At 37.6% G+C, this 25350-nt stretch overlaps 1 protein-coding gene across 1 annotated transcript in view; it reads right to left on the reverse strand.

Moving 5' to 3' along the window:
* Positions 1-391: 391 nt before the first annotated feature.
* LOC126161281 (sodium-independent sulfate anion transporter-like) overlaps positions 392-25350 on the reverse strand; it is a 108420-nt gene continuing 83461 nt past the window's right edge. Inside the window, exons 11-14 of the mRNA XM_049917021.1 lie at positions 15729-15874; positions 13132-13296; positions 1003-1156; positions 392-622 (exon numbers count right to left, since the gene is read on the reverse strand). Of these exons, the coding sequence (XP_049772978.1) occupies positions 558-622; positions 1003-1156; positions 13132-13296; positions 15729-15874 (530 nt within the window). The 3' untranslated portion in view covers positions 392-557. The remainder of the gene's footprint in view (positions 623-1002; positions 1157-13131; positions 13297-15728; positions 15875-25350) is intronic.

Below are 25350 nucleotides of genomic sequence, written 5' to 3' on the forward strand. Positions count from 1 at the left end.
ACTTTGAGAACAGGTGCAGTTTTAATCCAAATGTTAGGAGAAGCATCTAGCATCTGCTTGTACAGTTGAAATTTTTGCTCCATGTACTTTGAGTATTACAACACTGTTTCATTAATAATGACACAGTCCCAAATTAACATAAGTGGTCATAAAGATTGGCAGTGTTTATCTGACAAATCAGTTCAAAGCAAATACTTCACAGCTTTCTTTTTGTGGAAAGTTAGTGTGTAACACACTTGATTTATCTACTGGTATTGTCACTGTTGTAATGACGGACACTTTTGTACTTAGGCATTTCAGAAGAAAGTAAATGTATTATTGGTTTTTAGCTTTGTACATACAACTACCTAATAACATATTTTGTCCTTATATCAGTTGTGTTGGAAAGCAGTTGGCGTGTATTTTGACTAGAACTAATATAAATATGTCTTCAGTTTCAGCACACATTTTGCTAATCTCATTTCTCAAAGCATAATACTGATTCATACTTAAACATTTGCACTTGAGGAAGCTCCATTTTCAAGTTAATGAGGATTCTTGTAAGCTTCTTGTGGTAGTCATCCAGTGCTAACAAAACTGAGTTCAGAAATACCGTTACGTGCAGCCATGTACTTTTTGTGAGCTGTGAAACAAAACACAAATTAATTCACATATTTGAGCTTTTTTGTACTTGCAGATACAGGAAATATTTTAAACCTCTAATAAATCAACTATAACAGTTAAAAACACACGACATGAAAATATTACAAAAGACTGGCCCCTGACGAATGAGTATACTAGTCCTGGTGTAGGGAACTGGTGAACCCATCACCCACTGGGAAACCATTGCAGGCAGCCTCCAAAGTACTGGCAGGAAAACTATGTTTAAAGTACAGCAAACTAGAGTAAACATTGTACATGTGCTTGAAATACTTTTCAGATACTTGAGTGGAATGTTATTAATCAGTGACAAACAGTTACAGAATTGAAAAAATTACAAACAACTGTGGAAGTAGATCTTACCTCTGATAAGACTCTCCAGTTCATTCTGATCATGATAAACAACAAATTCTGTTGGATGTAGTCCTTGGAACATCTTCACTATACTTGGCTTTAGTTTATAGAAGAAAAGTGGCTGTTGTCTTTTGCTGAAGTCATGTGTAAGGCAGTCAATCACCTGTAAGTAGTGGAAAACTAAATTTCTTTCATTCTGAGATGAGGTCACTGGTACACTATGCTATCACATTAGGCTAAAACAACATACTTATTGTGATGAACGTAACAAGCAGCATAAAGCACACAATTACTTATCATTTCAACTAGCAAAACCAAGTCCTAACAGAAAATAGGTATTTTACCCTGGGTTTCTATTTAATGTGACACATTATAGCTTTAATTGGGTATACATATTCCCATTAAAGTGGCACTTCCTGTGAAGAGAAAGTAAAAATAAGAAATTAATTTAATGTGGGAAACTCCTAGACAGAATATAATTAGTACAGCAACAAAAGAACAGAGTATGTGTGTGTGTGTGTGACATCTCTCCCTCTTCTTGTGTGGGCTTTACTCAACCACATACTGATACCTTATTTTCAGGTACTGCTAATTAGAATTGTGGTTTTCTTGAAAACCTTACTGGGTGCACAACCACATTACACCACTGTCATATTCACCAATGTTTAAGTCATTGTTCTAAATGTTATTCATTATGGCGGATGTGTACGAAATTCAGATCTAATATATTGAGATTTTATTCTGCCCCTAGTATCAGTTATCAGGCGAATTACTAAACTCAGTTTGTGACTAACTGGATGGATGGCATGGGTACAGGTGGGAAAGGAGGTGATGTTATTTACTGACAGTAGTTTTTATTTCTATTTCTGTTGTCTGGCATTCATGAATGAGGAGGATGCTAGTATTGCCACACTAAGTGGGGTTTTCTTGTAACCACTGTCAACCTGTAAACTGACTATTTCTGACAGCTAAAAGACAATGCAGGCCCACATCCATAATTTTACTACATCAGTCACCTCTTGTACTTTTGTCTTAATGGCTGCGTAGCAAGTATGCAAGATTTTGAAAACAGTATAGTTTTGTTACACACACAGTACGATGTTCTGCCAAAAAGACTTGCTGTGTTGTCCAGTCTGAATGCTTGCCTCATGCTTCATGAAGCATATTCTAATGACTTGGATATAAGTGAAAAAAAAATACATCGGTGGTCATTGTTATCCTCAAAAAAGCTTTCCTGGGTAATGACCATGTCATCAGAGTTTTATGCTAATGTTTTGGCCATTGCTGCATGTGGCTTTTGTCAGGCTGGTGATCCATTGGCACATTCAGATCTGATATTTCGTTGTCTTTGTAGTATCAATTGCCAAGAATGTTATTGAGCCTGATTTTTGATTCGATGATAGGACTGAGAAGCCAGGGGTTGATTGTTATTGGTAGAATTCTGCCCCATTGGGGATGATGACAAACAGTGCATTGTCATAGCCACCAACAAGAACTTTGGTAGTAGTAGTAGCAGTACTGTAGTTTATCACTATACTCACCTACTTCTCATCCATCAATATTAGTCAGTAACTCTCAATAAAGGGGAGCTGACCCCACCTCCCACAGAATCAAAAATAGAGTTCAGTAACAACTGAATAGAGTTAGGATGAAATGTTAGAAAATGAGAACTTTATATTTTACTGGCCTAATACATTCCCATGATGAGTGGCATTTGCAACAACAGACAAAATAGTAGTCTGTATAGCAACACACCTAGAGAGTCACACGGTCAGACAAATTTTATTGAAGACTAGCGGAGTACGCGGCATGGTCCAGGTACGTATTTATTCCAGTCACCTATTAATCCACCTCCTCCTTCCACCTTTCTCTGTCCACCTTCTCCACCCCTCACTCTCTGTCAATCTCCTTCTGCCCCTCTCTCTGTCCATCTCCTCCTGCCCCTCTCTATCCATCTCCTCCTGCTTCCTCTCTCTGTCGATCTGTTACTCCCCCCTCTGTCCAGCTGCTCCTTCGTTCTCTGTCCATGTTCATCTTCCCCTTCTTATTCCATCTCCTCCTCCATCTCCTCCTCCTCCTCCTCTTCTCTTTGTCACTCTCTTCCTCCCCCTCTCTTTGCCAATCTCCTCCTCCCCCTCTGGCAAGGAAAGCGTTTCTGAAGAAGAGAAATTCATTAACATCAAGTATAGATTTAAGTGTCAGGAAATCTTTTCTGAAAGTGTTTGTATGGAGTGTAGCCATGTATGGAAATGAAACATGGACAATAAATAGTTTAGACAAGAAAAGAATAGAAGCTTTCAAAATGTGGTGCTGCAGAAGAATTCCAAAGATTAAATGGGTAGATCACATAACTAATGTGGAGGTACTGAACAGAATTTGGGAGAAGAGGAATTTGTGGCACAACATGACTAAAGGAAGGCATCGGTTGGTAGGACACATCCCGAGGCATCAAGGGATCACCAATTTAGTATTGGAGGGAAGCATGGAGGGTAGCAATTGTAGAGGGAGACCAAGAGATGAATACCCTAAGCAGATTCAGAAGGATGTAGGTTGTAGCAGTTACTCGGAACTGGAGAAGCTTGCACAGGATAGAGTATCATGGAGAGCTGCATCAAACCAGTATCTGAACTGACAACAACAACAACAACAACAGAAATAACTGGAAGAAAAGACAGTTAATTTTCAAAACAAAATACAGAGAGTGCTTATGTCTTTTTGAAAATGCACTGCAGTCAAGCAGATTAAGTGTAATAGAGCCATCTGTTAGGCTTTACAGAAATTGCTATCACGTAAAAGACAGAACGATATAGAAAAAAGTTTAAAAACAGCTGTAGAATACATAAAATATTTACATGAATGTAACTTCGGTAGCACAAATCTATGAGATTAGAAGAAAATGATGTTTGAAAACTAGAAACAGGGAAAATATAGTACAAAATAGAAGAATCAAAATTCCGCAAGCAGTGGATTGAAACCATTGAAAAAATTTTTGTTATGTAGATGTAAGTGTTCATTGAGGATAAGGCCATTGTTCTTTGAATATGCTTGAAAATCTCCAACTATTTGAGTACATTGAGGCTATGACCTTTCCTTTCCACATGTAAACTGGAAATTTCTTCAACGGGTTTCAATTTGTGTCCAGAAATTAGAAGATGATCAGCAAAAGTGGTGTGGAAATGTGTACATTAGTGCTTCTTTTTCCCAACAAATGTTCTTTGTATCTGACACTAAAAGACCCTCCAATTTGTCCTATATAATAAACGAGACACGTATCACAAGTGATTTTACACACTCCTGAGTAATGTATCTTAACAGTGGACTCGAGATCGTGAAAGCAATGTTTTTGGAAATTGTTGTTCTCAGAATAGGCAACTTTGAATCCATATTTCTTTATCAGCAGATGACAAATTTTATATGAAATATGGCCAAAAAATGAAATGATAAACCAATTTTGTACTGCTACTGTCAGGAATAGTACTGCTGCCTAAAGTGGTCACTTCAGAGGCAGTTTTCACTTTGAACATCTTGTCAACTAATGTGGGATCATAGCTATTATAAATTGCAAATAGTTTTTATTATGTTCATCTCTTCATTAAGCTTGTCAGGTGATGAACGTACAGAGACTGCACGATGAATGGCTGAATAGAAAAATGCTTTCTTATGGGAATGAGGATGCACTGAACTAGTGGACACAGTTTGATCTGTATTAGTGGCTTTCCAAAAAATACAAAAAGAAAATCTGTCATTGTCAATAGCAATATTGATTAAGCTGAGGGTAGTTATTTTCTAACTCATAACTGAAGCTGTCTTTTTTTTTTTTTTTTTCATGAAGAATGTCTTGGAACAGTAGTGTGTAAAAGTAGGATGAAGCAAACAGCTTGGTGGAATGATACAGTCAAGGCAGCCTGCAGCCTGTAAAAGGAACAAGAAGGCGTATCAGAAGTGGCTACATATCAGAACCCAGGTAGACAGAGAAAGTTATGTTGAAGAAAGAAACAAAGCCAAACAGATGATTGCAGCATCCAAGAAGAAATCGTGGGAAGACTTTGGAAACAGGCTGGAAAACCATTCTGGAATGTAATTAGCAGTCTTCGAAAGGGAGGTAAGAAGGAAATGACAAGTATTTTGGACAGGTCAGGAAAACTGCTGGTGAATCCTGTGGATGCCTTGGGCAGATGGAGGGAATATTTTGAAGAGTTGCTCAATGTAGGTGAAAATGCAATCAGTAATGTTTCAGATTTCGAGGTAGAATGGGATAGGAATGATGATGGAAATAGGATCACATTTGAGGAAGTGGAAAAAATGGTCAATAGATTGCAGTGCAATAAAGCGGCTGGGGTGGATGAAATTAAGTCGGAACTCATCAAATACAGTGGAATGTCAGGTCTTAAATGGCTACACAGGATAACTGAAATGGCCTGGGAGTCAGGACAGGTTCCATCAGACTAGACAAAAGCAGTAATTACACCAATCTTTAAACATGGAAACAGAAAAGATTGTAACAACTACAGAGGTATCTCTTTAATCAGCGTTGTGGGTAAAATCTTCTCAGGTATTGTTGAAAGGAAAGTGCGAGTATTAGTTGAGGACCAATTGGATGAAAATCAGTGTGGGTTTAGGCCTCTTAGAGGTTGTCAGGACCAGATCTTTAGCTTACGGCAAATAATAGAGAAGTGTTATGAGTGGAACAGGGAATTGTATCTATGCTTTATAGATCTAGAAAAGGCGTATGACCGGGTTCCTAGGAGGAAGTTATTGTCTGTTCTACAAGATTATGGAATAGGAGGCAAACTTTTGCAAGCAATTAAAGGTCTTTACATGGAAAGTCAGACAGCAGTTAGAGTTGACGGTAAATTGAGTTCATGGTTCAGAGTAGTTTCAGGGGTAAGACAAGGCTGCAACCTGTCTCCACTGTTGTTCATATTATTTATGGATCATATGTTGAAAACAATAGACTGGCTGGGTGAGATTAAGATATGTGAACACAAAATAAGCGGTCTTGCATATGCGGATGACTTAGTTGTGATGGCAGATTCGATTGAAAGTTTGCAAAGTAATATTTCAGAGCTAGATCAGAAATGTAAGGACTATGGTATGAAGATTAGCATCTCTGAAACGAAAGTAATGTGAGTGGGAAAGAAATATAAACGGATTGAGTGCCAAATAGGAGGAACAAAGTTAGAACAGGTGGACGGTTTCAAGTACTTAGGATGCATATTCTCACAGGATGGCAACATAGTGAAAGAACTGGAAGCGAGGTGTAGCAAAGCTAATGCAGTGAGCGCTCAGCTACGATCTACTCTCTTCTGCAAGAAGGAAGTCAGTACCAAGACTAAGTTATCTGTGCACCGTTCAATCTTTCGACCAACTTTGTTGTATGGGAGCGAAAGCTGGGTCGATTCAGGTTACCTTATCAACAAGGTTGAGGTTACAGATATGAAAGTAGCTAGGATGATTGCAGGTACTAGTAGATGGGAACAATGGCAGGAGGGTGTGCACAATGAGGAAATCAAAGAAAAACTGGGAATGAACTCTATAGATGTAGCAATCAGGGCGAACAGGCTTAGATGGTGGGGTCATGTTACACGCATGGGAGAAGCAAGGTTACCCAAGAGGCTCATTGATTCAGCAGTAGAGGGTAGGAGGAGTCGGGGCAGACCAAGGAGAAGGTACCTGGATTCGGTTAAGAATGATTTTGAAGTAATAGGTTTAACATCAGAAGAGGCACCAATGTTAGCACTGAATAGGGGATCATGGAGGAACTGTATAAGGGGGGCTATGCTCCAGACTGAACGCTGAAAGGCATAATCAGTCTTAAATGATGATGATGATGATGAAGACTATTAATAATTTCAAACAACTGCTGAATTCCTTTCAGCAAATTAATGATAATATCAGCCAAATGTCTGCCATTGGGTTACCCACTGTGAGACCATCAGGCTGGTGGCATAATTAGTCATTAACTTGAGCATCACTGCTTTAAATTCTGACTGTTACTTTTTAGCAATGCAATTTTAAGTAACCTTTGCGCATCATGAAAAGTGTCATCTTGGTTAATGTGCTTTTTGTCATACTTAATCTTCTAAGTATTATTTTATATATTTAGCAAAATTTCATTCTGATTAAGACACTCCTGGTATATATTGAAATCTAGGTCAATATACCTACCAGTTACATGTAACTGGTTGACTGCGTAATCCTATGTTGAAGCTAGTATACAGTTGCTGAGTAACAGCTGTGTTCAAAACTGTAAGATTTCTACTAGCCCAGGTGTTTAAGGCTGTGACAAAGTAGTCCAAGTATAAAAACATAAGAAGAAAATGGTTAAACACAGGTATTGCTATTAATTTTAATAAGCATGGTGAAGAAAACGGACTTTTCCAGCTTACGTTGAATCCCATGCTAACATCAGAAAGTGCATGTAGAATCCAAAACGTTTTCAGTATCTAGTTAAAAAAATTATTTCTGAGAAAAACATTGCTTTATACAAGAAAAAAAAACAGATTAAATGAACAGGCCTATGTCTTGAGCTCATTAAAATTTTTTCCCATACATTTTAATTTTTGCCTTGATGCATTTTGGGAATTTAATAATGACAGGTTGGATAACTGCAAGAATTGTAATGCAGAAAACTCGAGAAGAAATTGGCTAATCTTAAAAGCTTTTTATCTGTAAAAAAAGCCTGGTCGGAGCAAAAATTTTTCAACAGAATTCTGAATAAGACTGAAATAGATTTTACACCAGAAGAAACTGCCCTGTTGGAAAAATGACTTAAATACAATGTAATGCCTAACCTGTCAGATAAAAATGTTGTAGAAAATATAATTGTAGATGTTAAAATAGGCCTTGATAGCGTCAAAGTAGAAGCTTCTTGACGAATGAGAGTAGCTCATCATGTATGTAGTATTTTTGAGAAACATGCACTTAAGAATTCCTGTCAATGTGATTGTGATAAGAAACTGATTAAAAATATAATTGTTAAGCTAAAAGAAAATGATGCCCTTATAAGGAAGTCTGACAAAGGGAATGCTGTAATCAATACTACTCAGAACGAATAGGTCTAAAACTCTACGATTTTTTGAGGAGGATAATTTTTCCAAAGTAGAAGAGATTCTGACCATCATGATACAAAAAGAAATTAGACTTGGTGTTAACAGCACTACGCATTTGCTCAAACCATTTCATGAAAAACAGCTTATTAATATGAATCTACAGGCCCAAAATTGCGTTCCCAGTTTAAGGTACGTAAAAGTCACCATTCACATACGATTGTGAACAGTATGAACAGTGCATGTCATGAGTTAGCAAGCTTTCTTCACAAAAAAATAAAAAATCCTTTGTTTTTCAAAAAAATTATTATGTTGTCAACAGTCAAAATCCAGTCACTAAAATCAAATATCTGCAGTGTGACCAAGATACTAAGTTGCTTTCATTAGATATTATGAACCTTCATAGTAACATACCTGTTCAAACAAACATTGATATCATTGAAAAAACTTACGTACTTTTAAAAAAAGATATTTCAGATGAGCAAATCACTGACCTAATTCATTTGCTAAGAACAGTAGTAAGATACAATTATTTTGTTTTCAATGGCAAATTATACCATCAGCCTAATGGCCTGGCAATGGGTAACCCACTGGCAGTCATCTTGGCTGATATTTTCATTGAATCACTGGAAAAGAAAGCCATCAATAATTTTTCAGCTGCTGATCCTGGTATTTTGTCTTATGCTTGGTACACAGATGACATTTTGATCATATACAGTGGTTCCTGGGAAGGAATTTGACACTTGTCTGAAATTTTAACAGTCTTCATGAAAAAATCAGCTTCACTTGTGAGTTAGAAAATAACAACTGTCAGCGTAATTACTTGGACCTCAGTATTGCTATCGATGATGATGGACTTTCTTTCCAGACACAAACCGAAACCCGTTGAAGAAATTTCCACTTTACACAGAGAAAGGAAAGGTCAAAGGCTCGATGTACTTGAAGAGCTGGAGATTTTCAAGCGTATTTCTAAAAACGATGGCCTTATCCTCAGTGAACAGTTACAATTACGTAACACAAATTTTTTCAATCCACTACACATGGGATTTTGATTCTTCTGTTTTTTACTATATTTTCTGTGCTTCTGATTTTCAAACATAATTTTCTTCTAATCTCATAGATATGTGCTACTGAAGTTACCTTCATGCAAATATTTTGTGGATTCTACACCTGTTTTTGAAATTTTTCCTCTATTATTCTGTCCTGTACGTAATAGTAATTTCTGTAAAGCTTAACAAATGGCACTGTTATGCTTAATCTGCTTGACTATTGTGCACTTTCAAAAGGACATTAAGCTCTCATTATGTTTAGTTTTTAAAATTGACTGTATTTTTTCTAATTATTCCTGTTATAATGTTTCAAATGGGCACAGTTAGTGTCTGTATCTGATAGATGGCGCAACTCATATTGTTTTCTTGCATGTAGTGTAAGCCATTGGGCAGTCAGTCTGATGTTCCAAGGGCATGATTGTTTGTAGATTGTATTTTATTGGTCCTGTTGTCTACATAGCAGCTTATGCATAAGACATTGGACAAGTCAAGTTATAAATATACAGGCTGAAAGTAATTTCAAGGCATACATATTTAAGCTTACAATAATACACTTTACACACAAGTATTTATATAACACATTTCATAAATTTAAATATTCTTCAATGGAATAAAAGCAGTGATGCTGTAAATATGACTTTAGAGATTTTCCAAATGTATTGACCTCAGTGATAGCTTTTATGTTTTCAGGAAGTTTGTTATAAAGCTTAACTCCCATGTGAAAAGTACGTTTTTGGCACAGTGCTGTGCTGATTTGAGTCATATGTAAGTTCCTGTTTTGTCTGGTAAAGTGCTCATGTATATCACAGTTTTTTTGTAGCCTCTGGTCCTTGCCTATTACATTTAATTTAAAGAACAAAAGGGTTTCCATAATGTATACACATGGTAATGGGGGAATACCAGATTTCTTAAACAGGGTTTTACAAGAGTCTCTAGGCTTGCACCCAAACAAGATTCTAATGGCCCTTTTTTGTAGTTTAAAAGCGCTATTAGCTATTTTAGAGTTTCCCCAGAAGGTGACCCCATATCTAAGACGAGAATGAAAGTACGCATGATATGCATTCAATACTGTTTTCTCACTACAGCATGATTTTAATGAACAAAGAAGATAACATGTTTTGCTCAGTTCTGCATTGAGACATTCAATATGCTTATTCCATCTGATGTTACTCTGCAGCCAAAGTCCTAAGAATTTGGTTTCAGTACTGTTACCAACTGGTTCGTCATTGATAGAGACTGATGGGATAAACATGTCCTTGTTAGGAACATTGTGGAATTTTAGAGCAACGGTTTTCTTACTGTTTATTACAAGCTGATTACTCTGTGCCCAGCTGCTAAGTTGTTTCGTTACCGTGTTTACTGTCTGCTGTAACTGTTCATCGTCGTCTCCTTTTAGTAGAATCGTGGTGTCATCTGCAAATATGATTGATTTGTGTGCATCAATATTTAAGCTTAGATCATTTATGTACAGAAGAAACAGAAGGGGTCCCAATACGGATCCTTGGGGTACATCACATTTTATTTGTTTATAGTCAGATAAGTGATTAGATACAGTTTTTAGTTCAATATTTGTGTGCTTGACGCACACTGCCTGCATACGATTTGTCAGGAAGGAACTGATCCACTTGTTGGACAGACCTCGAATACCATATCTTTCTAGCTTTGATAGCAGAATTTTATGGTCCACCATGTCAAAAGCTTTTGACAAGTCAATAAAGACTCCTATTGTTTCCTGTTTTTTGTCCATCAGGTTTAGGATGGAATTGATGCACTCATAGACAGCAGTTGTCGTTGACCTCTTATTTCTGAATCCATGTTGTTCATTACATAGGATGCTGTTTTTATTTATAAATTTCATAAGTTTCTCATACATAACTTTTTCCAGTACTTTAGAGATGCAGGAGGAAATTGTGATGGGTCTGTAGTTATTTACATTGTCTTTATCCCCTTTTTTATATACAGGAATAACTTTTGATGTTTTTAACACATCAGGGAAAGTGCCTGCCTGAAGTGAGCAGTCGCATAAATGTGTGAGTACTTCAATTAGGTTTGATGCGCTCTTCTTTAACATTGTTGCAGGTATACCATCAATACCTGCTGATTTGGAATTTTTTAGTCCTTTTATTGCTTTAGCTACTTCATCTTGTGAAACAGAACTGATGTTCATTGATCCTCTACATGTACTTATTTTATATTCATTTGCCTGGATGCTCTTAAAGTTTGATTGTAACATATTTTCAGCAACACTTGTGAAAAAGTTGTTAAATGTGTTAGCTACTTCTAAGGGGTTTGATACTTTTTTATTTTTATGTGATAGTGTTATATTTTTCCAAGGTTGTCTGTATTCTCCACATTCTTTTTTTATAACACTCCACATAGCCTTTGATTTATTAGCTGAATTATAAATGATTTCATCATTATGCATTATTTTTGCTGCTTTTATTACTTTTCTTAATATTTTGGAGTATTTTTTATAGTATGCGCGTACTACAGGTGAGGAATTTTTTGAGTTACATATTTCATGAAGTAGTCTTTTCTTCTGGCATGAAACCCTTATTCCCTTTGTGATCCAGCTGTTTGTTCTAGAGTTTCCCTGCATGGTTAATGTTTTCAGTGGGAATGCAAGTTCAAAGAAATGGGTTAATGTATCAATGAAAGTGTCGAATACATGGAAAAGGCTAGAATGTTTTATTTTACTTTTGACTTGAGCAAAGCTGCTCTAAATTCTGACCCATTGCTTTTTAGCAATGTAATTTTATTAAAGTAACTTTTATATGCCATGAAAATTGTTGTCTTGGTTAATGCGTTTTTTGTCATACTTAATGTTCTACGTATTATGTTAGAGGATTTAGCAAAATTTCATCCTGTTGAAGACACCCTAATAGGTGTTGAAACCTAGGTTAGTGTACCTACCAGTTATATGCAACTGGTTGGCTGTACAATCCTATGTTGAGGCTCTTAGATCCGTTAAGTCATGGTGATGAGCATGCTCAGCAGCTGAACTGTGAGTGCCCCCATGGTGTACAATTCTTCTGTGTCAAAGGCAAAATTTCAGGCGTTGCCAACAGACACATTTAAAAATTACAAAAATGATACCTAGCTCTGACAACTGTTAGTGCCTTCCTCAGACTGGAACCTAGGAACCTAAAGTTCCAGGTACATTAATCTCAATCTGGGACTTCCCCTCCATTCCAGATTTTCCCAACTTGTCCCTCTTTACTCCCTAATAAAGAAACAAACAATTTTAAAAGTTAAGTATTATTTATTCAATTTTTACATGGTGGTTGCACTAAGAATTTTGCCTTCTGAAAGTAATAATAAATGGCTAGCCAATTTGTATCCTGGTATATTTACAACTATTCCAAGCAGAATTTCATTTTGAATGCAGGATGTGCTCATCGTGGTTAGCACTTATTATCGTATGACCTTTAGTGCTAGTTCTCAAAGAACCTTGAACACAGGTGAACACACTTGGCTAGCCTCAGATTTGTTTGTACGTATGGGACACATGTTCCCATAACACGTGCACATTGTCACTGGTTGTGGAATACAGCAATACCATGAAATGTCCCCAGTGCAAAAAATCTGAGGGATTCTGGTCATGTGAATAAAAAGGCCACACTACTAGACAGCCTCGACTAAACCATTGCCTATCAATCATTTGTGTTAGGTACTCCCATGTGAGGTGCAGAAACTGAGGTAGTACTCCAGTTTGCAACATCCACATGTATTCATTTTTATGAAAGGATAATATTCTCCAGTAGCATGACTAATTTGTTGTGCACAAACTGGTGATAAACAACACCTAATAATATACCAGTATCTGGTATGGTGCTGAGTGTGATACCACAATTTCTGCCCATACGCTGATACCAAAGTGAATCTAGTGCCTCACTTCCATGATTGCTTGAGGATTTATGTACATTTGCTCTCATGTGGTTACTGCTATTCTTCGTCATGCATAACTAAAATACAAACTGTGAACTATGTCTCTTTGGTTTTAGAAATGTAACCAGTGAAAGTATAATATAGTTTATTACCTTGGCTGCAGTGTAGTCTGATACAAATATATGTGAACAATTAATTACGACAGGCATATCATTCCTCATGCTTTGCTTCACCACCAAGTTGCGTACATATTCAACAGAAGGAAAAATAAGACACCTATCTGGAGTAAGTTCTAGGTAGTCAGTGCCCTCTGGAGTCTGAAATGAATGAGAAATTTATCATTAATGAGAATCTTAATAACCTGTTAAAATACTACAAGTAATTATTCATGGAAAAAGCGACTGTCTTTATAGAAAGTACAAGAGTTATCACTTTTTGGTACAATATGTTCTTGTGCTAATTATTGGATAGATGAAAGTAAATGGAAATGGAAGAAAATGTTAAATTCACCAGACATAAATTGAGGTTGGTAAATCTGAATTGGAACTTTGAAGATCAAATGTTATCTACAATAAAATCTTGCTTTGCATCACACACCAGAGCATCATTTACACCATATTTTTTTCTTTCTCCATCCCTCCCTTTCTAACATCCAAAATCCTCAAGATCCATCTATTTTACTGTCCCATTAACCTTCAGTTGCCTAAAAGACCTGTCTGCTTGTGTTCCTTTTATAATATTTTCTTCTTTGAGTAGAATAGAATAGAAACTTTATTGTCACATAACATGTCATATATGATCAGACCAGTTTAAAGCTACTTCTAATTGTAAGTATGCAGAATAATTACAGGTGTTTTGTAATTTAAAGTACCAAAAAATGATTTAAAAGAATCATGTTGAAAATAAAGTAAAATTAAGAATAAGTACTTATTTAAAGTACTTTTTCAGAATAAAATGTAACATCAGGCACAGTTATTTGTGACAGTCAGTCATAAATTCTTCAACACTGTAATAACATTTACTTGCTAGGTATTTTTTTAAACGATGTCCAAATTCTTCTGGTTCATAATTTTTAAATTTTTCAGACTTTATTTCCCAGCCTCATACCCACATAGTGAGGTGTCTTCTCCAACAGTTTTAGCCTATGAGTTGGTAACTTATAAAGATATTTGTTTCTTGTTTCATAATCATGCTGAAAAAGGTTATCATCAAAAAGTTGTGGGTTTCATTTAGAAAACTTAATTGTCTCATAGATATAGAGACCAGGAACAGTTGTAAGATCAAGGGCCTTGAACAGAGGTCTGCACGATTGTCTTTTTTCTGCAACTGCCATGGCTCTAATGAATTTTTTCTGTAGCCTAAAGACTCTCTGTAAGTTTGTTTTCTCTAATCTCTAAAAGATTATACCATATCTAATCACAGATACAAAATATGCAGGATATACAACTTTTTTGACTGGTCTTTCTATTATACTGCTTATAACATTCATTGCAAATATTAGACTATTTAGATGGTGACACATGGCATGTACATATTCTGTCCATGATAAATTCTTGTTCAGCATTACACCTAGAAATTTGATACAGTTTGTGGTGGCAAGGTGGTTATTCTCATAAGGTATTTCTAGTATATCCTGTACAGCTTGTTTTCTGGTAAAGTGAATGATTTGTGTCTTTGTTAGATTTAATTTCAGACCATTATTTCTCACCCAGGCTTCAATTTCAGCCAGAGACTGCTGAAGATGACTAATTAAATTTTCACTTTTCTTGCAACAAACTATTGCTGTAGAATCATTCGCATAAAGAATAGTGCCTGAATTTATGTTAGTCGGTAGGTCATTTATATACTGTAATACAAGAATAATATTGGACCAAGGATAGATCCTTGTGGCACACCTTGTTCTGCCTTTTTCCAACCTGAGAAGAATTTCTTGCCAGTTTCTTCTATTACTATTCTTTGTTTCCTGTTTAATAGGAAAGATGACATCCATCTCAGCGAATTTTCACTAAAACCATGTTGTTATACTGAGTTCCTCTTCTACCTGTTTCGCTCCATTTTCTACAACTTTTAGCTGTGTTAAGTATCATTACAGCTCTTATTGACATTAGGGTCTTTGTCTATACTTATATTTTCATTCTTAGTTAAAATCTCAAAGATTTCCTTTTTCTCCTGTATCCTGATGTAATGGGGTGGACATCTTGATCAGTTATGATGAAAATCTCTTTAGTGGATGCATAGTAGTCTGTGCAGTAGTTCACCTGGGTATCCTGTTCCGGAAATTTTACTCATACATTAATCTGGCCCTGAATATTTTATTCAGAACTTCACTCCTGAATCAACACCCACTGCTCCTGTCTGTGTTAGTTATCAGCCACCTATGATGAGACAGATATTATCTTTCTCTATATAGTTTTTGAATCTCTGATGAGACAGAGATTATCTTTCTCTATATACTTTTTGAATCTTTCCATTTCAGTTCATTATCATGTGCTTCATTTCAAAATCATACTGGAATTCATCTTTTTGACCATTTATTTTGACTTATCTAGCATTCCTCTTAGCATCTTGCATATTTTTTTCCTTTTTGAAATTTTCCCTGTCAATGTTAAAGGTGTTGTAACCTATGATATTAATTCTGGAAGCTGATAATTCAGTTTTAAGTTCCGTGTTAGTCTGAATATGTTTGTTAAGTTAGTTTTACCACGTTAAAAGAGGATAAGGCAATATATCCAAATCTATAAATACTTACTTTGTTTGTCTCAATATTTATTTTTGGACGTGCAACATTGTAAAGAATGAATAGTACATTCAAGCCAATGCCCACAAGGATGCCTAATTCCAATTGCAGTATCAAACATGCAAAAAATGTTGCAAATCCAGGGATAAGATCATTTTCTGGAAAGAAACAACATTTTTACTTTGCAGATTATAATCAGGTAATGAAGGCTGTGCAGTGTAACATAATTACTTCAGAGTTCTGTTACGTAACCTAGAAATAGTCATGTAGCATTAGCATCTGGCTGGCCCCAGTGAGTGGACAAGCTGCTTATTAAGCAAATTTATCTTTCAGGAGATACATACTATATACACTCCTGGAAATGGAAAAAAGAACACATTGACACCGGTGTGTCAGACCCACCATACTTGCTCCGGACACTGCGAGAGGGCTGTACAAGCAATGATCACACGCACGGCACAGCGGACACACCAGGAACCGCGGTGTTGGCCGTCGAATGACACTAGCTGCGCAGCATTTGTGCACCGCCGCCGTCAGTGTCAGCCAGTTTGCCGTGGCATACGGAGCTCCATCGCAGTCTTTAACACTGGTAGCATGCCACGACAGCGTGGACGTGAACCGTATGTGCAGTTGACGGACTTTGAGCGAGGGCGTATAGTGGGCATGCGGGAGGCCGGGTGGACGTACCGCCGAATTGCTCAACACGTGGGGCGTGAGGTCTCCACAGTACATCGATGTTGTCGCCTGTGGTCGGCGGAAGGCGCACGTGCCTGTCGACCTGGGACCGGACCGCAGCGACGCACGGATGCACGCCAAGACCGTAGGATCCTAAACAGTGCCGTAGGGGACCGCACCGCCACTTCCCAGCAAATTAGGGACACTGTTGCTCCTGGGGTATCGGCGAGGACCATTCGCAACCGTCTCCATGAAGCTGGGCTACGGTCCCGCACACCGTTAGGCCGTCTTCCGCTCACGCCCCAACATCGTGCAGCCCGCCTCCAGTGGTGTCGCGACAGGCGTGAATGGAGGGACGAATGGAGACGTGTCGTCTTCAGCGATGAGAGTCGCTTCTGCCTTGGTGCCAATGATGGTCGTATGCGTGTTTGGCGCTGTGCAGGTGAGCGCCACAATCAGGACTGCATACGACCGAGGCACACAGGGCCAACACCCAGCATCATGGTGTGGGGAGCGATCTCCTACACTGGCCGTACACCACTGGTGATCGTCGAGGGGACACTGAATAGTGCACGGTACATCCAAACCGTCATCGAACCCATCGTTCTACCATTCCTAGACCGGCAAGGGAACTTGCTGTTCCAACAGGACAATGCACGTCCGCATGTATCCCGCGCCACCCAACGTGCTCTAGAAGGTGTAAGTCAACTACCCTGGCCAGCAAGATCTCCGGATCTGTCCCCCATTGAGCATGTTTGGGACTGGATGAAGCGTCGTCTCACGCGGTCTGCACGTCCAGCACGAACGCTGGTCCAACTGAGGCGCCAGGTGGAAATGGCATGGCAAGCCGTTCCACAGGACTACATCCAGCATCTCTACGATCGTCTCCATGGGAGAATAGCAGCCTGCATTGCTGCGAAAGGTGGATGGATATACACTGTACTAGTGCCGACATTGTGCATGCTCTGTTGCCTGTGTCTATGTGCCTGTGGTTCTGTCAGTGTGATCATGTGATGTATCTGACCCCAGGAATGTGTCAATAAAGTTTCCCCTTCCTGGGACAATGAATTCACGGTGTTCTTATTTCAATTTCCAGGAGTGTATATTTATTCATGCTTTATGTTACATCTTAAGGATAACCACATATCTGCTAAGATTACTGTTTGTATTTGTGTTGCTGATTTCTTGACAGAAGGGAAATAGTGAACACTCCACCTCTCAAGTAACACAAAGGTGACACTCTAGCTCATTATCTCATCCAACAGACAGACATAAGAGTAAATGTGAAGAAAACAAAAATTCTTATTTTATCTAATTTATGATGATAATACAATTCAATTTCAGTCTTGGCTGTAGAAATTATGATCAATAACTATCACGTAGGGCCACAGAGCATGAAGCAAGGTACCAAAATGTTGTATAAAGTTGAACAAAAATGTCAGAATCGCATGGAGGGAGTGCATTTTGATTAAATTATCTTACTATTGTTTTAAATTTGACTTCCACTGTTTTGTGTTGTTGTCATCTAATGACTAAATAATTCCAAGCTTTACAAAATTAGAGGCAAACATCTTGTTACCAGTTCTATCAGCAAATAGATATAATTGCCTGCTTTATTCATCATGAAAATGTGTTTGACAATTTTAAATGCTACAACCAGCTTAAATTTAGTCAACATAATTTCACTACATCTACATGACTACTCTGCAGTTCACACCTGAGTGCTTGGCAGAGAGTTCTTTGGACCACTTTCAGACTATTTCCCTACTGTTCCACTCTCTAACAGTGTGTGGGGAAAATGAATACATAATTCTTCCTATACAAACTCTGATTTCTCTTAGTTTATTATGATGATCACTCCTCCCTACACACTTTGGCAACAACAAAATATTTTTGCATCTAGAGGAGAAAGAAGGTGATTGAAATTTTGTGAAAAGATCTCATTGCAAGCAAACAACCCCTTTGTTTTTGTGATCACTACACCAAATCACTTATCATATCTGTGACACTCTCTCCTTTACTTCAGGATAAGACAAAACCAGCTGCCCTTCTTAGGACTTCTTCAGTGTCCTCCATCAATCCTGTCTGGTAAGGATCCTACAGTGCACAGCAGTGCTATAGCAGAGGATTGGGAAGTGTAGAATCAAACAGCACAGATTGAAATTAGAGATAACATTTCATATGACATCAGCAAACTGAAAGGTTCCAGGAAGAAATGAACATAATCTTTAATGCCCTTAAAATTATGTTCTGAAACTATTTTTTGTTTCAAAAAAGAACTGGACAATTTTAACAAAGGAATAAAAATCAATGGTAGAGCTCATGCAGAATAAAATGTCCCTAGTGCAAAAACAAATTTTTGTCCTGAGTGCTATACAAGTCTATATTTATGTTCCAAAAGAGGGGATGCCCCAGTTGACTGTGTCTACCAACCTGCGCACTCAAAGTGTTCTTGCTATTTTTTTACTAAATCATATGTCATCACAGTCTTCAGACACCATAGGTGCAGTAAAAGTTCTTCATTATCAGACATGTGTTACTGTATGATTATATGCAATACCATCAAATTTTTGTCAGAAGGGGCAAAAATGTCACTAAAAGTGTGTCTGAAATGGTTGCAGGAACTGTTAGCTACTCCCATCACACAATAAAGAGTATAAAAGAAGTGAGGGAAAACATAGTTAAAAGTACTTCCCAGTTCTTTTCTTCAGAAAATATGGAAAATTTTATATTTTGGTAATATTGACAAATGCATTGTCAGGGGATTGACAAATAACCACCACATGATACATATTCTTTATTTTACATTCTTGGTATTGTACTACATGGTTTTGTCTGCCACTCTACGTTTTTACACCTTTTTTGTTTTACAAGATTGCCTTATAGAGCATTTGATCAGACTATTGTTGCATTAGTCAGGGAGTATACGACCTAGGACAACTGAAAGATCCAGGAAAAACCCAGGAATTATTTTAATCTGGGAGAAAACTGGGAATTTTTTTAGAATTCTGGGAATTTTTCATTGTTTTAGTTTTCAGTTAATTTTTTGTAATTTTAACTGGTAAGAACCGATACTCTAACAAAGGATATTACTGAATCCCACTACTGCAGAATAATACTGTAGCAATAAAATATGAACTAGAGAAAAAAAACCGAAAATAAAACTGAAATTGCAAAGGAAATGTGCCTTATAGAACAACAAAACACAGTGCTCTTACAAGCACCTGCCAATATCAAAATGTGTCAAAGGCTTTAGGGAGACTATGCAATGCTTCATAACAACAAATTGCCTCCAATGAGCATGACGTCACAACTGTTTACATTTAGATTCATTTTAGCAGTTACGAGCAGGCACATGTGCATGCGCAGTTGAGTCGTGGATGAGTAGTACATTCTCCTGCTTCTGACTAGAAATGTGGTTGTTGGCTGTATAAGCAGTTGCAGCAAGCAGTTAGATGCAACTGGGAAAAATTTTACTCCTGCCCCCAACCTGCCAGATTCACGCATGCGCATCAGGCCTGCATCTACGGGGGGAGGGGGCAATTCATATGCTTGAGGAAAAAACCCTTGTTTTTACAAAGTGCCTAGCATCCAGTGCACATTGGTCTATTGATTACTCATATGATTTTGAAACACATCCCTGTTGGTTTTTGAACACATTCTAAGCTGATTTCTGAATGAATCATAAGTCGATATTTGAATGCATGCATAGTGTATACAATGTCTATGTCAGGGGAATCCTCATCGTATCTAGAAATAAACTTTCCTGCAGGTAAAAGGGGATGTGGCTATACGAGCTGAGTGGAGTAAAGCCGAACGGATGAATGCCAATCACTGTCTGATAATGTGGTTGATTTTGTTTGCAAATGACCAGCGTTGTTATAATTACAAGCGAAATCCATAGATTCAGACTACCAGAGTGGAAATAAATGACTAACAGGAATAACAGGTAAGAAAGATTACATAAATTCTCCTCACTGTGTCCAAGAAAATGAAATTTTGACAGAAAATTTTTGGTCAGATATCTACACTAGTAAGGGCCAGTTGCACAGTCCCCGGTTATGAGTCACTTAAGTTCCATTCTGGAAGTAGCACAGAAGACGCGTTGTACGAACATGTAAAAACGTCTAACCGGAGAAAAATCTTGCAATAACTAAACCGGTGATTCTGGCAGGGTTAGTGATTTAACTGGTGAATAAGTTTTTACAGTGGCAGGAATAGTTCTGGAATTAGTGATGACAAGATTGTGTGTTAGAATGAGGAAGGAGAAGAAACAGGGACATTACACAAATTATGGAAGAATATGATGATTCCAAATTTATATAAAAATTTTGTACTACTACGTTTTGATCTCATGCTTGAGAAACTGGAGCATATGAATGAAATGTGAAACTAATATAAAGCTTTTTGCTTGTAGTAGGCCTAATAGGCATTTAATATTTAATATGTAATATTAAATATTAATAATATTAATTTATATTAATATTTAATATTTAACTTCATGAACTGTATTCTGTCGTGTTATAAAAATGACCATTTGTGCCAAAACAGCCTGGTTTATTTGATATGTGTTGCAATCGCTGCAATATTAGAGAGGCCTATATTGTTTTATCTAGCACACAGTGAGAAAATAGACATAATCAGATCAAGAAACCACACCAGTCTTGAGTACTATTTGTTTTAACAGCTTTTGCAGTATTAGACAACAACATTTCAATTTTTCATGTAGCAAAAAGGTTGACAAACTTTGTTGAGGTAATAGATTCTTTCACAGAAAGGAAAGCACACCATTTAAAGCTGTAGTAAGATTAGAGAGAAAAAAAATAATAGGAGCTGAGGACTGAAGAAAAGTGTACTGTATTGCATGTCTCTTGTCTTTACTGGTTTGATGTATCCTATATTTAGTTTTATGTCAAGCAAGAGAGAAATTTATTGCCTAATAATCAATAAAGAGCACAATTTTTCTGAGCTCTTGTTCTCCCAATTACAAATAATCCCATCAAGTATTAATTGCGAGGTTTTTAAGAGGTGCAGAATGTTATTGGGAATCTGGACTGGCGTCATCGTAGCTGCACAAGTGCTGTGGTGCCTGTTATCTTACGCTCTCTGGCAACTACTAGTTACTTTCAAAGTAAATTTCCCTTTCCCTTTATGCAAGTTGGACTATGTTCAAGAATGTACGATGAATTTCTTAAATCACAGAGCGTTTGACTCTCACTTAAAATCGGCTCTTTGGTGACGAGCCATTTAGAGGAATTTCAAGCCCAGAGCAAATTGATGTACTATGGGAGCCCCTCTTTCCTCTCTGGTAACTAATTTATTTGTGGAAAACTTCGAGGACAAGTCACTGAACTCAGCAAAAAATTTTGCTGGCACGTTTGTGTGATATATCCTAAAGTGTAACATGCACAAAAAAAATCAACATTATATATGAAAGCTTAGCTTCTCTTGCAATATGTGAAACTTCACTTTTCTTGTAGCAACACTACGTATATTATTGTAATTTAAAACATTAACTTTTCCAGTTTGTATATTCACACTACTTAACAGTCATGTTGCTATTGGCCAAGTGCAATACGTGCCCTATGGTCTGAATATCCGCTGTCATCGGCTGGCGAGATCACGTGACATGATCTATGACTGGCTTACAAAAGCACATTGCAATCTCAATTTCAGTTGTTCGGAAAGTAACATGTGGTGTTTGGTGGAATTTGAAGTTATACTTTTGTAATACGAAAATATGCAGAGTACATGTTGCTGTCCATCAAAGATCTTTCCAAAACATGTTTCCTTCCCTGAGTTTCGTTTTCTAAAGTGCCGGAAAATTCTACACCCATGTATAAAATCATAACCATTCAAGGGATTGACAAGTTTTATAATTCCAACGGAAAATCTAATGTCATTTAACATAGAAAAAGTGTGTTTTCACCCAGGAGAAACCATTTTTTAACCAGGAAATCCGGGAATTTTTTCCTTGTCCGTGTATACATCCTGATTAGTTCATCCTTTCTATACATCACTATTTCTTTTCCAGCACACCAGTTAGAAATTAATAACTTTAATGTCAATGGTTGACAAATTATTGGACAAACTGACATGATCTGGTAATACAGTCAGTTGCAGAGTCACTAGCTGTAGCTCATAAGTTACGTGATATAGGAATTTGTACCTAAGCTTTGTCTGTTGAACTACACTTCTCCTAACACACAGCGGTTATTCACCATCCCCCCCATCATTGCTCTCCCACTACCATGTCCGTCAACATGCATACAGAGTACCTTGTGCACACTTTTCATGATGAAACGACATACTGATAACAGAAAAATTTCAGTTTCTTATAAACAAAATCATCATCACTGGTAAAGATTGTGAAAACAAGATCAGCGTCCAAAAAGCAAATATAATAGTCAGCATAAAGAGAGAAGGTGACATGATTATCAATTTAGATGGGAACATACTACAAAGAGCTATTAGGAGTGCCTTCTAGAAAAAGAAAAATAATATGATGGTGAAGAGATGAAAACTAGAATTAGCACTAAGTGGGGGAGCATTTTAAAAACTCAGGAATTTGACATATAATTGCTTTCTTCAATTTAACATACATTGACAAATAGTAAAATGTTATGTGGTATTGATAATGCTGTATGAAGTAGAATCTTGGAGAATTACAACATAATCCTTGAGCAGAATGAAAGCTTTTTGTGTGTAGGCCTAAATGTGGCAACATGTATAAACTGGCTCATGCAGACCTCAGGGAAAAACAGTTTGAGTTCTGGAGAAATGTTGGAACATGTGAGGTACTTACCTGAGAATATATGTTGAAAAAGGGCAAACCTACATTTATAGCACTTTTGAAGAAAAGTTTTGACAATGTTTGGTGGAATACACTTCATGAAATTTCAAAGATAGCAGGGACAAAATACAGGGAGAAAAGGTTTATCTGTAACTTGTGCAGGAATGACATTGCAGTTATAAGAGTTGAAGGGCATGAAAAGAAAGCAGTAGTTGATAAAGAGTGAGACAAGCCTAGTCTCAACATTATCTACTCTCTGCACTCAGCAGTCAAAAGAGGAAACCACAAAAAATATTTTTAAAGGGAATTAAAGTATAGAGAGAAGAAAGAAAAACTTTTGAGGTAATGAGACACCAAAATTGGTAGATGAATTTTGCAATTTGGGCAATAAAATAACTGATGATGGCTGAAGCAGAGATGTAAAATGCATACTGGCAACAGCATGAAAAGTGTTTCTAAAAGAAAGAGAGATTTTTTAAATATCAATCATAAATTCAAGTGTTACGAAATATTTTATAAAATCAATTGTCCAGAGTGTCGCCTTCTATAGAAATAAAACAGACAATAAACAATTCAGATAAGAGAGCATAAGCATTTTGAAGTGTTGTGCTACAGTCCAATGTTGAAGATTAGAGTGATAGAACTAATTACTAATGAGGAGTACTGAATCAAATTGGAGAAAAACAAATTTTTGACAGAACTTTACTAAAAGAGGGGAGCAGTTGATAGGACACATCCTGAGGCATAAAGGAATCATGAATTATGTAATGGAGGGAAGTGTGTGAAGGAAGGAGGAGATGTGGCTGGTGATGAGCATTGTAGAGGGAGACCAAAGACTGAATACAGTATGTTGGTTTAAATGTTTGTAAGTTGCTGTAGTTAGGCAGAGATACAACCTGATGCAGGATACAATAGCATGGACAGCTGCATTAGACAAGTATTCAGAAAAAAGATCACAGGAACAACAAAGTGTGAGAGAAGAAAAGAATTAGTTTCAATCCCTATTAAGCTACAAAGAGCCTATCAGCAAGCAGAGATCTGAGAAGAAATAGCAATACATCAACAACTGTGTTAACCATATTAATTGTATTGGTCTGTGGAGCCTAAGTAAACATTGAGATGATCATATAGAATAAGCAGATTGTGAGCTCTGGCATGACACCAGAAAATCAGTACAGCAATAAAGCATGTTGTTCTAGTAAATAACAGCAGTGTGTACACTTGTGACAACAAAATCAATACAATCTAAAAGGAAAACCACGATAGCTACAGATAGGAACTAAAAGACAAAGAACTAGCTCACTCTTCAACAGTTCCAAAACTGTAGGGCATCACTCTACTGCAAAAAGCAAAAGTTGAAGTCAGAAAAACAAAGCATATGTGGAAGCTACAGTAGCTACAAGGAATGGCCCAGTCAGTCCAGAGCTGAAGGATGGATGAAACTGAGTAACTGCATTAAGTAAGACTGCAGGAAGATAGCATACACATGGGCCCAACGTTGTCCTCCCTTTTTTGACCAGAAATGAGTGTGAGGGGGAAGTTCGGGTCAGTGACACCAAACAACACCCATTTTCCAGTAGTTTGTTTATTCACCTAAACACATCAAAGGCTAACAAAGAACTGACATGGCGGAACAGAACAAAGATAATACTTAGCTTAGTTCAAAGATGGATGCTCAGGGTCCAAAGACGAATGCATATCGATGCTGGTGTCGAACTCATTGGCGCCACATAGCGCCCCCCCCCCCCCCCCCTAGTATGGAGTACTCTTGAGAGACCGGGGGGGGGGGTGACTAAGGCATTGGCAGGGGTGGTCCGCGGGAGCCAGACCACGGTCAGCTCGACAGCGTCGTCGGGGAGCTGTGTGGGTAGATGTCGTGAAGGAAGGTTCGGCCAGCGAACCTGGAAGTCGTTGAAGCAAGCTGGGCATCGTATTGGTCGTGTGGTGACAGGTAGGCCGGTGGTTCGCAGGTGGAAGGAGTGACAATGACGATGTCTCCAGGGGACAGGCACAAACACCTCCAGCGAGGGCACGTTCAAGATGGGGGGGTGTGAGAAACCTCGACAGGGCGAGGCAGGCAATGGTGGAGAGGTCGAAGGGACCGGAAAAGGGGCCAGCGGCGAGGGCGTGAATGTAGGTAAGCTCGATGTGGGGAGCATGTGGTCA

Source organism: Schistocerca cancellata, chromosome 2, assembly GCF_023864275.1.
Source record: "Schistocerca cancellata isolate TAMUIC-IGC-003103 chromosome 2, iqSchCanc2.1, whole genome shotgun sequence".
NCBI lineage: Eukaryota > Metazoa > Arthropoda > Insecta > Orthoptera > Acrididae > Schistocerca > Schistocerca cancellata.